Raw genomic sequence first — 16,859 nt, forward strand, 5'->3', positions numbered from 1 at the left:
TAAAGTAAATTTGCTCTTGCATAACCTGAAACAGGAAAAAGAGGGTTCTCATTTAATCTAGTGCTTATTTGGTCTCGGGGTCTTTGTCTGTTAGAGAAACTTCAAGGTGGTCCTAAAAAGGACACCTGGGCTTGATACTTGGTATCTTGAATAATTCTCAAGCTTTCCTCTGACAAGAGCTCTCGGCCTTGGGAAGGGCTATAGCAGGCAGCCGTGTGGGGCTCTGGCAACAGAAGACTGGAAAAGGTTTGCTATTCAAAAAAAATTCCCAGAAAAACCAAAGTCCTCTGACTAGCCAAGGGCTACGCTGTAGCACATGCTACACGCTTTGGGATGTGCAGCCCTGGCACTGTGGAATTAATTAGGAGATTTTTCAGTCCGTAGTATGGATCAAAACTTTTAGTAATAAAAGGTCAATTTTAAAAAGACACCATTTCTCTTTTGTCCATACAAACACCTTTTTTTAGATTATGCAGTTTTTATCCCCCCCCGCCCTTTAGGCAAAAATATTATAAAGAAACAGCTTAGGGAAATGAAACAAGCTGTCCAAATTTGTAAAAGTTGCACTTCCTCAAGGAATTTCAGTAATGCATAACAACTGGTCTAAATGGGGCTTGGAACAGTTCAGATATTTTTATTTGTTTTTATTTTAAATAAGAAGGAGAACTAAAATGATTTCTCAAGAGAGCAAGGATGATTTTTAGAAATTGGCTTGATAATTGCATTGTTAACAGTTATGCTGGAAGAAAAATAGATATTTAATATATAAAACAAAAGTTTTCCTACTTTATCATTTTGTCTTTCAAAATGAAGCACATCATAGCTATCTTTTTCTGCTGCGGTGGTGTTAACCTAGTAGAAACGTCTGAGAAAACACAGCAGCGTTTGCACATGTAGAAGCAGAATGAGTAGAGTAGTAGACACTATAGTTAACTATAGCAAAATGAGTGATGTGCCCTGGTGGTTGGCATGTTTGCCATGTGGCATACGTATTAGTTATGTGTATTGTGACTAACGAAGAAAGCTTTGTGCTCCGGCACTATGTCCAGTACAGTAACCTATATCTGCTACCAGTTTTAAAAGTTTACTATTTCTTGATAAGCCACTTTACAAATGAATCCTGAGATTTCAGCAATATTGAAAGGATTTTTAAATTGTTCCTTCTAGAACAGAAGGTAGTATCCTCTTTATACGATGTAATCCCTAGCACCAGTAATTTAGCTCTGTTCTTGTTATTGAAATAACTGCTCTATCTCATGCTGTCTCATAATCTGTAGAAAGGCAGAAGCAGATACAGAGGAGAGTCACACGCAGGACTGATAGGATCTCCAGCTTTGTTTCTCTGATGAGCTCCAGAGATCTCAGATTTGTAGATCTTCAGGAAAAATGTTGAAAGCTTTTCATGGAAGTTTGAATAATAATTTGTTTAGTAACTAGAGATAATTTGAGAGGTACTTTTTGGGGGGCAGTAAGTGTAGTTTTTTTTTCTTCTGGAATGTAGCTAGCATGCATAAAGCACTGCTCCCCTTTTATGTCTATAGGAATGTTTCACTTGACACTCTGATTTGTTTGAATAAATGTATCTTGAAAGCGTGAAGGTAGTGATGATGACAATGTGGGTAAGCACTTATGTGGTGATTCCTCAGTTTTCTCCACCTAACACCTATTTTGACTTAACTTGGGTGGGTTAATGTCTGGTTCTAAAAGCTACAGAATATTATGCTGGCTAGTGAGTAGGTGAAAGTACTGTAAGAGGTCATCTTCCCTATGCTTCGTCAATGAGGCTGAATCAGCGTGGTGCTACTGAAGTCAGTAGAGGAGTAGACATCTGCTCTAGCTAAGGGTCTTATCCTTTGTTTAAACTGAATTCTGTTCCAGGTTTTACTATAAACAACTTTCTGTGATACATTACAGCTGAAATTTCTGGATCACCCACAGCTGGAAGTCCAGGGGAGACTGTAAGGGTGCCTAGATGATCTTATGAAGTAGAAAACTTCTGATTTCCTTTACTATGGATGCTATTGCAATTGTCACCGAATCACAGAATCGTAGGGGTTGGAAGCAACCTCTGGAGATCATCTAGTCCAACCCCCCTGCCAAAGCAGGTTCACCCAGAGCAGGTTGCACAGGAACACATCCAGGCGGGTTTGGAATGTCTTCAGAGAAGGAGACTCGACAACCTCTCTGGCAGTCTGTTCAGTGCTTTGGCACCCTCAAAGTAAAGAAGTTTTTCCTCGTGTTGAGATGGAACTTCCTGTGTTCCAGTTTGTGCCTGTTGCCCCTTGTCCTGTCCCCAGACACCAATGAAAAGAGTCTGGCCCCGTCCTCTTGACACCTGCCCGTTAGATATTTGTAAGCATTGATGAGATCCCCTCACAGTCTTTTCTCCTCCAGGCTAAGCAGACTCAGGTGTCTCAGCCTTTCCTCGTCAGAGAGGTGCTCCAGTCCCTTGTCCTGCCATGAAAGAGGAAGGTGATGTATGCGTGACAGACTTCTGTTGGGTACAGTGAAAATTCTCACAAAATGTAGCTTTTCCATTGTGGTAGATGGGGAATCCTTATCATTGGAAGAAAGAAAGAAACAAATGTGAGAGAAAGTGAAGTATGACAGCATCTCTGCTGGGTGATGGAGAGAGAAACAAATGTGGGAGGAAGTGAAGTACGACAGTGTCTCTGCTGGGTGGTGGCAAGGTCATTCTTTCAAAAAGGTAAGAGAGCTTCCGTAGGCTGCTAGTTTGGGCGAGTGCACGTGTTGCAGAGGGAGGGACACAAAGTGCAGTTCCTTGTGGCCTCGCTCAAATGTTGGTTTTTGGGCGTGAGGGTGTTTTTGGTAGGGAGAGAAGTTGAACATTGATGCAGTTTATGATTTATCCGAAGTACTCAAAACACCCAGCTCCCTGGATTGTTTAGGCAGTAAAACTTTGACGTACTTTACAAATGCCAAAGGAAAGCATTGAGACCACAAATGTAAAGATAAACTTGGGCTATTTCTGTTGCTTAGCTTTAGCCAACTTTTCTTAATCTGTTTTACATTATTTTAATGCAGAAAAATAAAGGGAGATGTCCAAATACTGTTGCTAAAAGTGGAAGTTCTTCGTGTTTAAAGGAGGTTACTAAATCAGGACACTGAGATTGTGTTAATTCTTTCAGAGTTCCTTTTACATGTGGTGTTAAACACCGAGTATTAGAAAGAAGCATGTCTCAGCAGTGAAACTGTAATTTGAAATAAATTCCAGAGAACCAGATTGTTACCTGAAACAAAGAAACATACAGTGCATCTATGAGAACACATTAACAAATGTGGCTTTCAGGTGAAAATGAAACATATTAATTAAAAAATAATGACGTAATTTTTATTTCTTTTCTGTCTCTCATTACCCTTCACCACTTGCACATGTATGAAGTTATTATAAAATACTAATATTTTGTTAGGTAGCATCCCCTGTTCATGTACAGATGTATAAAATCCTGCATAAAAATTCCTGTCCATTGTCTCCAAAGTCAGCTAGGTCAAGTCTGTAAGGTAGCTTGACTAATGATACATACAGCTAATTCCATCCTCACTAATGCAGAATGGTTTGTATTTTATGAGCTTCATTTCAAAGCAGCAATGAAAAGAAACTACTCTTAGGTAGATTTTTGGTTCTTTTATTTTTTTTTTCCTCCAAGTAAGCACAGATTATTACTGCTTAGACGTATCTAGCATCTTATGGCTCTAGGTATTTGATTTGAACCACTGTAACAATCCTGCGAAACTGGTGTAGTACTTCTTTTATTATTAGCTTTTTTATAAACAAAAGGAAGAGCTGGGATGGCAAACTGAATTATAAGCCCACAGAGTTAGGTACTGCTGTAAGAAGTGGGAGGGAATAACAGAACCAGCTAGTTGACTAACCACTTCCCTTCATTGTTGCTTTTAATACCAGAACGGACTTGCTAGCTTTCTAAACCACCATGAGTTACATAAACAAGACCATGTACGCTCTAGCTGGTAAGTTCCTTTCATTTAAGATCTAAAATGAAAATTGAATTGGAAGTGATCCTCAGTGATTAAAATTTGAATAAGATTTACTGCTTTGTGTTATTTTTTCATAGTTTAAAAAAAAAAACCAAAAAACAAAAAACCCTATGTGTTGTTTCTAGTAAACAAATCTATTACATTCCTGCCTTGGCAATAAACTTCATGGAGGGTCAGAAGTGTATACTCCCTTGACAAATTACAAGCTAACTACCAAAATAGTAATAACAGTTGAAAAAAAAAATAAAAAATACAAACCCATAAGGTCTGAAAGGTGGTTTAATTTATGTTTTTTGAATGAGTTAAAAAATGAACTTCCATGTCTCTCACAAGTATTGTATCTTATGCTGTGCTGTCCTTCACAAGCTGAAGCCATCTATGTTGGTTGCTATTACTGTTTGATCATTGGAAAATTCTTGTTTCATGGTTTCTGTTGCAGGTCCTGTTAGTAATAATTATTATAATTCAAAATCCTAGATAATAAGCTAAATAAACAAGCAAATACTCTTCAGTAGTTTCACTTCTAAATACTCTAGATAACTTGAAGCGAAGTAGTCTTACAATGGATGCGTAGTTAAGGCTAAAATAAGCTGGTTTTACGTTTGCTGTGCTCAAAAAACCTGTCAATCAACCATAAAGTCTGTATGAAGTTCAGTCCTGGTGTCTCAGCAGTAGTACAATAGAAGGTTCTAGCCTGTTTTTACTGGTCTGAATGGGAGTTAGATTGGATTCTTAGTATGCAGCCAAAAGTTGTAATAGGGGTTTCAGCTGTTATAGCTATTTCTTTTTGTCTTATCAAGAATGTGTCTGAGATGTTGCTAAATATACCCAAATACTAGGGAAGGGCACATCAGTTCAGAATCTATTTTATAGCATTGTTCATCTAGTGGGATGTGCTAACTTCTTTTCTCAATATATTTCTTTACTTAATAGCTGTACTTGAACTGTATCAACAGCTTTTTAATGATACTTTTCCTAGCAAAGAAAACCCCAAACACAAACCAAACCAACCAACCAAACAAAAAACCTCACCAAAAAAAAACAAAACAAAAAACCCCAGTAATGGGTGCTTTTCCTAGGGAAGGCATCATTAAAAAGTTGACAGTACGTTTTAGGCTCTTCATTCAAGACATTATATCAACACCTTAATTCCTTTTATTTTATTGCAAGCTGTCTATTCACATTGATACTTAATAGTTTCTACAAAATGTATTTGCAAAGTGACTTCTATGTTTTCTGCTCGTATTTGGATATTTGCTTTTGAAAGACAAAAATATTAAGCCAAATGTTTCATGAGTTAGATGAGGTTGATAAAAACAAGGTTTTGAAATTACTATAGTTTTATTTATATTTTCATACTGAAAAACGGTAGAAGTAATTCCATTTGAACCTCACACAAGAAAACATGGTAGACCATGGAAGGTTCAGCTAGGAGACATCTTGTGCTTGCCAGCCACTCTTGCCCAAAATACGGGTGTACTGTAATGAAAAGGCTTTCACATAATTTATCTTTATTTGGAGAGCCATCAAGGAAAACACCCAGTAAGTACCATAAGGAAAAAAAATTATAATCTAACAGTAGTGAATAAGTTACAGAATAATAATAGCTGCAGAATGTGTTGCTTTCTGAGGCCATCCATATCCCTCATTGGAGCAACATGAAGGTAATTAGCAAGTAATTTGTTCTTACTGAAGTGACAAAAAAAATACGCTTGTTTAGCAGATATCTTAACCCTTAATATGGTCCTCTGCTTCTTTACACCAAAGTTTATTATTATTCTTTTACCAAGTTCTCCAGCTGCAGGAGATCCTCCTGGAATTCTTCAAATTTTTCCCTCATTCATGTCACCAACAAATTTCACCACTTCAGTCTTTGCTGCATTGCAGTGTCTGATGCTGGATCTTCTGTTCTTAAAAGTTTTGGTGGACCTGTGACAAGATATATGTGAGTGAGGGATTTGGTCAATGCTATTTTCATTTGCAACTGAACTGGAATTATGCAAATGTATGATCATCCCAGCTTTCATTAAAGCAAACAAGCCAATGAAACACAACCAGCCTTATCCTTTCCCCCTGCCTCCGCCTAGACCCCCGAGCAACACACCTACAAGGAGCAGCCTCCTCTCCGAGACTCCGGGAGAAGCTCCCAGGTGTTCTCCCTGATGCCTAGCAAAGGCAACACCACAGCGGGAGCGCTAGTTAAAATCTCTTTCCTCTCCCAGCTGCCATTTTTTGGAAAATAACATGTTTTACACCCTGTCAGAGCTGGCAGAAATCATTCTATGAATTCAAAAGTTATTGTGATGAGGGCCTAACGGATAAGTTTCATTTCCTTAGGAAACCAGGCTAAAAATAAGTTTTCTGCTCTTCTATGTGCAGAGGAAAATTTTTTTAAGCATTAGTACCAAATTTGTCACAAAATGGGAGGCAAAAAGTGATTGTTTTAAAAATATATCATTTTAACCAAATAGTATGGGGAACCTGTTGTTTAATTTTTAAAGTATTGAATTATCAATTCTTTTTTGTCTTCTCTCTAGCACCCAGATACGCTTAGTGCTATTCCTGAAGCCATCTCTTTTTGGCCTTAGAAATACAGTATTTCATCTCAAAGCAATTGCTACATTATCCATTCCAAAATTTGTGGTGTTAATAGTTGTAACAAGTGTAGACTTACTGTTCAATTGACTATCACTGAAATTAATCAGCTTTATTGGATTCTGAATATTGGGCGGGGAGGAATTCTTTCAAACCAAGAAACCTACTTTAGTGAGATCTGTCGCCAAGTACAGCTTGCTGTTAGACAGTTTTCCTCCTCTAGTTCATTTTTTTTTCTCTTGCAGTTAGTTGTAAGCAAAAGGGTGTGCAAACAAATGTAACGTAATTCCAGGGTGACTTTTTCTGTGCCATTTCTGTGCTATGGGGTGTTGATGTTAGGGAAAAGGTTGCTGCAGACCCGCCACCCCCTCCCAAATACATTTTTCCAGTTTAAAACAGTACCGTTTCTGTAGCCATAACATAGACAAAATAAGCAATGTTACAAAAAGGCAGGTCAGGTCTTAAAATCAAACTTCTGACTAGCAAATAGGTAGCACTCAAAGTAGTCTTCAGTTACTGTTTTTTCTTTTAATACATTAAACGTAAGGCAAGTCAGCATACTGTATATGACCACTGCTCTGAGTGGGAGGGTACCTAGGATATTTTAAATAATGTTTCTAAAACCTGATCGTGTAATACTTCTGTAGGGTGGGAGGAGGTCAGAAGGAGGAATGATGAGGGGAGGTCTTTAATATTGCACTATCTATGTAGATGTTTCTGGAGGCATGTGGAAGAAATGAAGCTAACTAGGATTTCAGAGTTTATAGAAGATACTTGGGAGCTCTATCGGAATGTCTCTGTGGCAATTACACCTTCCTTTGCTTCATCTGTCTGTAATCGCCTTCCCTGTCATAGGTATTTGGAAGGTCCAGGCTGTGTTTGTCATTTTCCATGTTACTGTGGAAAGCAAATGACATGTGGGCCATGATTAGAATTTTATATCATTTCCATGGTGCGCTCCCACCTTCACTGTCAGAGCGCTTACAGGAAATGTAACTTCAGTCGAGTTTAGAATAAAGGTGAAGTTTAGTATTTCCCAGCACTTTTTTTTAATCCAAAAGGAAGATACTGGTTATGAAGCCCAAATTAGTCAGATTTGGAGGGTTTGTAGCTTGTAGGAAGTAGTAACATTTTAAAGCTTCTCTGAACCTTCTGAGTTCCTTCCTCCGTATCCCAAATAACGTCAGCAGATCATTCTGGCAGTATAAGTTTCAAGACTTAATAAAGAACTTTCAGTAATACAATTCACTGAGTAGTATGATTGATTTTATTGATCCAGATTTCTACCTAATGTTGCTGGAAGATGAAATGGAACAGAATCAGTTTGAATAGTCTACAGGAATTCCGTAGGAAGAGAGTTATTTTTTTCAAATAATGTCGTGAGAATGTTTTAATAGAGGCTGGAAAACATTTGTCCTGTTTGAGTTTCTCTCTAGAATGGCACCTCTTGTGTCATAAATATTGGTAAGTCATTTTATTCTCAATCACAGTCTTTTCATCCAGTATTCTTGTATGAGGCACGATCATTGCATGTCTGTATTTGAAAGCAGAGGAAGCAGGAGAGTTTCCAACTTGGTGAGAAAGCTTAGCCCCCCCCTATATTTACAATTGGATTCGATATACGATTGCAGTGAAATAGCAGATGCTGACAATTATTATCACTCTGACCGCTCTTTAGTGCTGTTACATTTTTTAAATTATGCTCAGCTCGCTAATTTGATACTCTTAACCAAGGCAGTTACTAGAGCTCTCGTATTTCATTACTTATAATTACTTTTGGCTTCGTAAATGAAAACAATCCTGCTGTTGATTCAGTAATTTATAATCCTGGTAATGGTGGATTTTCATTAACTCATTATTATTTGTCAAATCTTTATCATGCCAAAGATTGTTATTGCTGCTGTTTATTTAAGAAATTGTTGTACGACTCAGGAGATTTCTTTTTCTTTATTTCACATGAGATCTATTTGCAAATTCTACAGATTTTGTACAAATGAGACACAAAGATTGCAGGACTTAATGCATTGATTTCATAAGCAGAAAATATTAACTGAATAAATAACTTGGAAATAAATAGTACAGTTTGTTGAATAACTGTGAACAGCATTATTCGTTTCATGTTTGGTATTATGTTTCCCATTCCTTTCATGTCTGTCTTCATAGGGAAAGAAGTGAAGAAAAGAGGTCCATAACCAAACTACTTCAGGGAGACGAAGACAGTATTTAAGAATAAACAAAATTTTGAATTTTAAGATGTGAGGTCATAAGCATGTTTTGCAATTCACAACCATTTTTTTATTCTCTCGCAGATTTCTGTTTGCAGATATTCTAGCAAGATTGCTAGCTTAGTCTAACATGATGATTTGAAAGGATGAACTTTTGTATCAAAACGTATAGCAAAGTGGGAGTAAAGTTTTGAAGTTATGCCAGGAGAATCTTTCACTGACAGATGAAGATTTTTCTTCCGAATTTTTTTCCCTGTTGTAGTGTTTTCCCAGACTGTGAAGAAGATTTTGGACTGCATAAACCAGATTTATCCTTTTATGTACTCACTTACTCTGAATTGCTGCATTTAGAAATGTTACGTACAGTTGAATGCTGTTTAATAATAAATTGGCACAAATTCTAAATAATATAATCTTTTCTCAGACGTATTTGTCTGAAAAGGCTATGCAATAGTTCCTTAGTGAATATTTATGGTTTATAACGAAAACCACCTCTCTCTAATGTCGTGCATGTCTACTAAGAACACTTAGTGTGGAGATTGAATTAGAAGAGCTACTTTATTTTCCGTGAAGGCATGACAAAACTTGGAGTATGTCTGCTGAAGACTGTTCAGCCTTAAGTTAGTTATTTGCTAATTAACTGAGGTTATTTTTCATGCTTGAACACCTACATGTAGACCAGAACAAATGTGCAGAAGCCTACATACTATTTTACAAAACCATGTTTGGTGCCTTGAATTAACTCACAATAAATTAACTTGAGGGGGGAAATATGGAATCATTCCAGAATTTGACTTGGGCTTAAAAATGACATTTTATGTTATTACTGTGTGACTCATGACACATAGCCAGTAGTCATGTATAGCCCACAGGTTATGTGTGTGAAGAAAGTAAACAAACCAAACCTTTGCTTGGACAGTAATGTTGTGTTGTGTATGTAGGTAGGATCTTCTCATTTTCGACGAACCCTCTTCCTTCAGGTACTCTTCACTCTGATAATCTGTTCCTTCTGCAAGATAGCATCCTGGACTCTGCCCTTGGTTCTATGTGATTATATGAGGATCTTGGTTACCTACGATCTCATTTGCAAGGAATTACATTAACAGGGATGCAGGCTGTATGCATGCAAGTATAGTATTTTACTACATTCTACATAAGACAGTAGTTTGTCTTGAGAAACTATTTTCTTGTACAGAAGTTTTCTTTATTCCCATATAAATCAAAACACCCCTCCATCATTATAGACCAAAACCTCCCTATTATAGACCAAAAAAACCTCTCAAACTCATGAACAATTAAAAAAAAATACCCTTCATTTATGTGAAGCTCTTGCTGAAGCATAGTTTGTGGCAGTTTGGGTATAGTGCCATTACTAGGCTGCTTTCTTGGGTGGAAAAGCTGCAACTTCCCCTTGGGCCTTTCTAAATGTCACCATGTTTGGGAAGCTACTTTGGCTCTATTTACAAGACCAAAGTAGAATGCTGTACTCCTCAGCAAGTTACCCGCTTCTTTCCATCCCATTTTAATGAAAATAAGTCATATTTTACATGTTTTATCTGTTTTCAGGTTTGATTAATCTGTTTCCAGTCATCATTCCCTGATACTTCAGCAAAAATTCATAATCCTAATTCTGCACTTAGAGCTGTAGCATAAGTAAGTCAATATATCCTTTTCAGACAGATGCGAATTTACTGTTTCCGTGCTGCAAACAGCTGGAAGATGATTCTTTCTGCATCCTGAGATTTCAGAAAGCTGTGTTGGTACGATGCCCAAGCTAATAGAGCCTATTTCTTAGCAGCAAGGGTTCAGTGCTGTCCTAATTGCAGTTAAACAGCTTTCAGTTAGCCCAGGAGGCAGGCAGAGCTTTATTGCATATGCCTTCAGAGAGGTTAATGGTATTTTCATTTAAATCCATGGCAACTCCTCCCTTCTGTACTCATCCACAAACATGTATGTACTTTGTTTCTGAATTTTGAAAGAAGGCAAGAAAATAATAATAGATAATCTTCAATTAAGCTTTACAATAATGGCTAGAAAACATACTGTACTAAAGAGATTTCTAGTTTGTGAATTTGCAGTTACGTGCAGTACAGGACAGTACATGTAAATGGTGTTTGCTTGGAATCTGAAGTCAGAATTGTCTCTTCTGAAGTTCAGCAGCAAAGCTATTCTCCTTCAGTTTTGTTAGTATCTTTGCTGTCCTTCCCCATGATCTCTCATTCTCAGTCACAGTTATTCAAAGATATAATATGCCCCTTGTAAATAAAAACAGAAAAAAACCCTATCTTGCCTTAGTCATTTTCTTCTAAACAAAGAACATGTTGGTAAAGTCTAAATATGCCTGACCATTTGGAACTGGGGATGTTTTGATGTCAGAAAAAAATTAAATGTTAAACAAGTCAATCTTTGTGAAGTTAAACAACTATATATGCAAATAAAGTCATTCATCTAATTAAAATTCAGTTGGTTATTAGAAACTGAATTAAAATGACAGTGGAAGAACAGCCTCAGGTGTATGACTGTGCATTTTAAAGTGCTACATTTAATGTTTATGCAGAAGGTTTTTATATTTTAGAAAGTGATTAGCACCTTGGCTGTACTGCTTTCAGGAGAATTTTTTTTTTTTTAACAGTGCATAAGATTTCAAGATTTTGTTTCAACATTTGACCTAATTAGAAAAAAAGTTCTGATTAGTGCCATGTAATATACTCCCTCAGTTTTGGAAGTGCCTTTGGGTAATGCATTGTAGAGAAAAGTAATCTCATCTAGGAGCGTAAATGGACCCTATCACATTTTAAGATATAGATTCCTCCCCCCCCCCCCCATTCCCTATGCCTAATTTAGTCCTCAGATACAGCCCTGTTTAATGATTCCACTTTCAACTGGCATGCTTTACCGATGGCTTAATTCTGTTTGCATACAAATTCTTTTCTTTCTTGGTTGATTAAAAAGAATCCCTCCCTTTGAAGTCAGGTGGCACACACAGAGCCGAACAAGTTGTTTGTTACGAGATTAAGCTTTTGATTATTACTCATCTTCTGAGTTCTGTAAAGCAGTTCATACTTTAGCAGGGCATCCAACTGTGTCCCCCCCAAAAGGCGGAGGTGACTGATTACTATGGGTGATGCTTCTAGTTAGGGAAAACCTGTGGGCAAGCAGAACACAAATAAGCAGCAGTCTTCCATCCAGACTGCAGTGAGACCGTGATAGTGTGGAAGGACTCCACACTTCCCATTTCCGTCTTTACTTGCCTTCCCATGAAGTGGAGCATTTGTTAATGGGATAATATTGCATTTATCTGGGAATTGTTGAGGGAGTTCCTAAATATTTCTCATTCTAAGTAGTCAATAGCTGCAGGAAAGATAGTGCTTCCCTGAAGATAAATTTCAGCAGCAGCAGTTGGCAGTTATTGCATTTCTTGCCTTGAATTTCAGGGCTGACGAAGAATAAATAATGTCTTAAAAAAAAAAAAAAGTGGGAAAAAAGAAATCTTCTGCACTGCTTCAGCTGGGACTTACAGACTGGCATCGGTGGGTAAGACCTGTGTATAGACCTGTGTATTACCACCACAATTTGCCTGAGATGAGGATGGATAAATTCCAGTTGGTGGGTAGATCATGTAAAGAGCCATAAAGATTTACATCATAAATTCTTGATGGTGTATTTTGTAATTAAAAATAACCTTCATGGCTTTGTGGGTTTAGAAGCTTGTGAAGTTACAAAAGTATGAACTAATTTTTAATGGTTTGGGATTCTGCCCAACCCCTTTCTGAATTTAGGTGCCAGACTTGCTTCTAGCCATATGATGTAAGTGTAGGATGTAGTAAAGGATGAACATGTTTAATACCAAAGATACAGTGAAGGCTTGGTAAAATTGAATAAGGCGAGGTTAATGAAGTAAAATAAAGTGCTGTACACATAGAACAATACTATCACTTCAGTCTAGTCTGTTTAGAGTAATGGTTCCCAATTTTCCCTGAATCGTAAGTAACAATTCTGAATGAATAAAGCACCGTGGGCAGCCCTGTGCTTTGTTCTCTGTGTTAAACTGATGCATAACTTTGCCATTTCCCCTGGGCACCCACAGGTCTTGGGTTTGTGTCCTGCTCACTGGGGTCTGGGGCCTGCTTCTTTCCTTTGCAGCATCTACTTAAATATATTTTCTAACATATTCCGTGCAGCACGTACAAAATTTTTCCGTATGTATTTTAATGACAAGAATACCTTTTTAATGAGACATTAATTGTAATTTTGTAACAGTTAGGAAAGTATTTTCCAGTATTGCATACAACAGATTTTTTTATTATGGAGTCAGAAAATTCAAAGTTAATTTATTTGTACTTTTAGTATAGCTGCTATTTGTATGTGATGGAGAACTACTTTTAAAGGTTTCTAGATCATGTTCCCTATATGATGTTTCTGAGTGCCGTTTTTCAGGTTTTTAAAAGACGGTTGATGGCAATCATACATAGATGTATTTTGCATTTTTTCCTCAAGATTATTTTTTGCACTACTGTGAACGGAGTCAGATGGCAAATGTTTGGGATGCGTATTATCAGTCCTTGTGAGAGCTGTCTTAATCATGCTGAATGACTAGAAGCTTGCAGAGAAGGGGTTTTATTTTTTGTTTGCCCTTTTTCTCCTTCATTCCTCTTCATGTATTAATGTAGATAAGGAATGCAATACTGGATTACAGTTATTCATACATCTTAATATGTGACATCTGTGTTTGACAAATACTTGTCTGCACTGCGTTTTATCTGCTCTGAAATCCCAGAACAGTATTACAAATTCCGTCATTCACACCATAGACCCATTCCCTGCTTGGTAATGACAAAGAATGGAACGCTCTTTCCTAAATAGGCCCATTCTATAATTTCACTTTGTCTTAATCATTTTTACCATACTTAAAACCACCACTTCAAGCATAACTACTTATGTTTTCTTCCCAAATCTAATTGCCTTTAATGAGAATTGATATTGTAAATGACTCTCATTTGTTCATAAACTTGACAGTGAGCAACAAAAAAATCTTACCTGATTTGGAGGAGTAAATGAGCACAATGCCTAAGCATTTAAAATAATATCGATTGCTTCATATTTCTATTAAAAAAATATTCTGAACAATGCAGCTATTTTCTGGGTTTTCCAAGAAGGTTACTTTGGCAAAATAATTTGTCATTTAGTAAAACTGTGCATTTTCCTTAATAGATTAACTCAGTTCCAGCCAACAGCAATGAAATATGTGAATTGGTGTCCAGGCCTCGTAGTACATCTGAAGGACTAGCTAATTAAATCCTGACCCTTGTAAAATCATCTTCAGTAATAAATGTCGAAGTGTTAGGCTTTATCAGAGACAATTTTTGTTTTCATGCTGTAGGTAGAGATTTTTCTAAATGTGGATCCATGCAGCTTTTGCAGCGATTTGTTTAAAAAATACTGACAAAAGACTAGCACACAAATTCCATAATTATATATTATAATTCCATTTCAACATTCAGAGTTGCAGTTTCATAACATAAAGCGATTAGCACAATTGAAGAAGAGTTGAAATATTGCAAAAACCATCTCAATGCTGTCAAAACCACTTATTTTTGAGGTATTGGGGTTGTATAGTACAACATAAAGATTATGGTGGAAGCAGGTAAAGGAACTGGTATTTACATAAAGATTTTCTTTACATTGACTGTATCAAATTTCTGCATCTTCTGCGTTCCGTGTATGTGAACAGTCATTTTTACTCCCCATAGTATTTCACGATGTAGCTAGTTTTACTTTTTTACATAGTTTTTTCTGTCTATAATTTCTCTTGAGTTCAACTTTGTAAAAGAAATGTTAAATTGATACTAAATCATTTCAGTGAATATAACAATATTATCAAAAATAGATTACTACAATAACACTCTCCTCAATTGTTTTGTAAACTAATTTATTACTTACATATTTATTTGTCAGAATTGGAGACCTGAGTTTGTACAGAGGGCTTTTCAATAACTTAAAATTTACTAAAAGTAAAATAAACCAAATAGGAAAGTCTAAACGACCACCTGTGGCAACCCATGTTGAAATCTATGTACTCTGCTATCTTTTAAAAATACATGTGGAATGTTTACAGAATTACTTATTACAGAACTTACTTTTGTGACAGCATTGTCAGGAATAGACAACGAAAAAGGCTGAAAAGATGCATTCATAAAAAAAGGGCATTGTTTGCAGAACTATGTATGTTTTATGTACATATTTGTGTAATGATTACAGTGTTCCAATTAATTAGTTTCTCCATGTAGTCTCAGATTAATCAAGTTGTCATTTCTGTCTTAACACAGAAGCCAAACTGGTGGCTATCTGCGAGGGTTTTTATAAAGGCAATGATCTGCTTCTGTCCCTTCAATGCAAAATGAGATTTGAAGTATTTGGTTGTAAGTGTATGCGTAAAGTACTTTGTATGCATACCTTATCATATTCATTTTTCAGATCATCATAATAGTGTAGTAGCATAAGTGTGTAATGCAGAGAGAAATTTTACTTTAGAAGCAAGAACGCAATTCATTCATTATATATGCAGATTTTGATCACATTATTTCCTTGGTGTGGTTTACTGACTGCACCTGTAGCATATGCTAGCAATAACAGTTCCTATATCAAGTGTCTGTATTTAATTTTCGACATTGACATTTCAGGTGTTTACAAAGTCCTGATACTGGTAAATAAACAGAAATCATAAATTATGAAGGATTTGTGACTGATGATGGCTTTTCAAGTCATGGACTCGCACAGTGAAAAGAAACAAATGCAGTACTGGAGTGTCCCATAGGAGAAGTGTGTTGTACAGACTTCCGCAATAATCAGATCTCTTGAACAGCGCAATCAGTTGCTGGTCTGGATGGTGAGTCCTTGCAACAGCGTCTTCAGCTGGATTGTGTGAGACTCCCCAAAACATGAGTCCACTGAATTCCTGTAACCCAGCCCAGTTGTGGTCCTGTGAGACCTCTCTAGCATGTGCATGATCCATTGCTGCAGAATATCTTCAACTACGTACAGATCATCTCTAAATAATCTTAAAAACAAAGGCTGTTGTATGTGACCGTTTCTGTATCCATAGGAACAGTTTACTATTTGCAAGTGTCTAATCTATATACAATTTTGTTAATTCTGCTGCAGAAACTGCCTGTGTGTCTCTCTGGAATGGCCAGAGACTCCATTCAAAATGTTAATCAGCGCATTGAAGCAGATGAGTTTGTCAAGGCACAGCAGGACCTGCCTGGGGGAATCATTAGAACCGTCCAAAATTCCCACATGGCACACTCCTTGCAAATACATCCTTTTATCTCATCTCTGTAGAGAACTACCTGGGGAGTTCCTGGGAGACCCAGGGAATTAATGACTTCTGTGCACTGGGTGTGCACACAGGCACAGCCCTGATACCAAGCTACACCACAATTAAAATAGATGCAGTCCTGGAGAGAAGAAGGGTCAAGAAAAGCTGGTTGATTTTTTCAAGGATCTCCTCTTCCAACCTCAGCACAATCCATCCTGATGTCTAGACACATCATCAATGCTGGGAGGCCTACAGGAATGAACAAGGAGCTCTTAACAAAAATCAGACTTAAAAGGAAGCATACAAGAGGTCAAGGCAGGGACAGATGACTTCGGAGGAATAGGGAGATACCGAGTTAGGAAAGCGCCAAAGCTCACTTGGAGTTGAATCTGGCAAGAGCAACGAAAAGAGCTTCTGCAGGTATATCGGCCGCAAAACGAAGACCAGGGAAAATGTTAGCCAGCTACTGAATTGGTGCAGGGACTCTGGTGACAGGCAACATGTAAGAATCTGAGATACTCAATACCTTCTTCACCTCTGTCTTTATTGATAAGGAAAACCAGGCCCATGGGACCAGTAGGAAGGTCTGGAGCACTGAAGGCTAACCCTCGGTAGAGGAGGATCAGGGAACGCTTGAACAAACTGGACACATAAAAGTCCATGGGAGCAGAAGGAATGCACCCATAAGTGTTAAGCGGGCTGGC

At 37.3% G+C, this 16,859-nt stretch overlaps 1 protein-coding gene across 3 annotated transcripts in view; it reads left to right on the top strand.

Moving 5' to 3' along the window:
• Positions 1–16,859, top strand: part of HDAC9 (histone deacetylase 9) — a 487,213-nt gene that overhangs the window by 73,113 nt on the left and 397,241 nt on the right. Inside the window, exon 1 of one of the 3 annotated variants that reach the window (XM_063324964.1) lies at positions 3,926–3,990. The exons of the other annotated variants lie outside the window; for them this stretch is intronic. Coding sequence (XP_063181034.1) covers positions 3,954–3,990 — 37 coding nt within the window. The 5' untranslated portion in view covers positions 3,926–3,953. Of the gene's footprint in view, positions 1–3,925; positions 3,991–16,859 lie in introns of those variants that run through there. 3 annotated transcript variants of the gene reach the window in all.

The sequence above is a fragment of the Chroicocephalus ridibundus genome, chromosome 2, assembly GCF_963924245.1.
Source record: "Chroicocephalus ridibundus chromosome 2, bChrRid1.1, whole genome shotgun sequence".
Taxonomy (NCBI): Eukaryota; Metazoa; Chordata; class Aves; order Charadriiformes; family Laridae; genus Chroicocephalus; species Chroicocephalus ridibundus.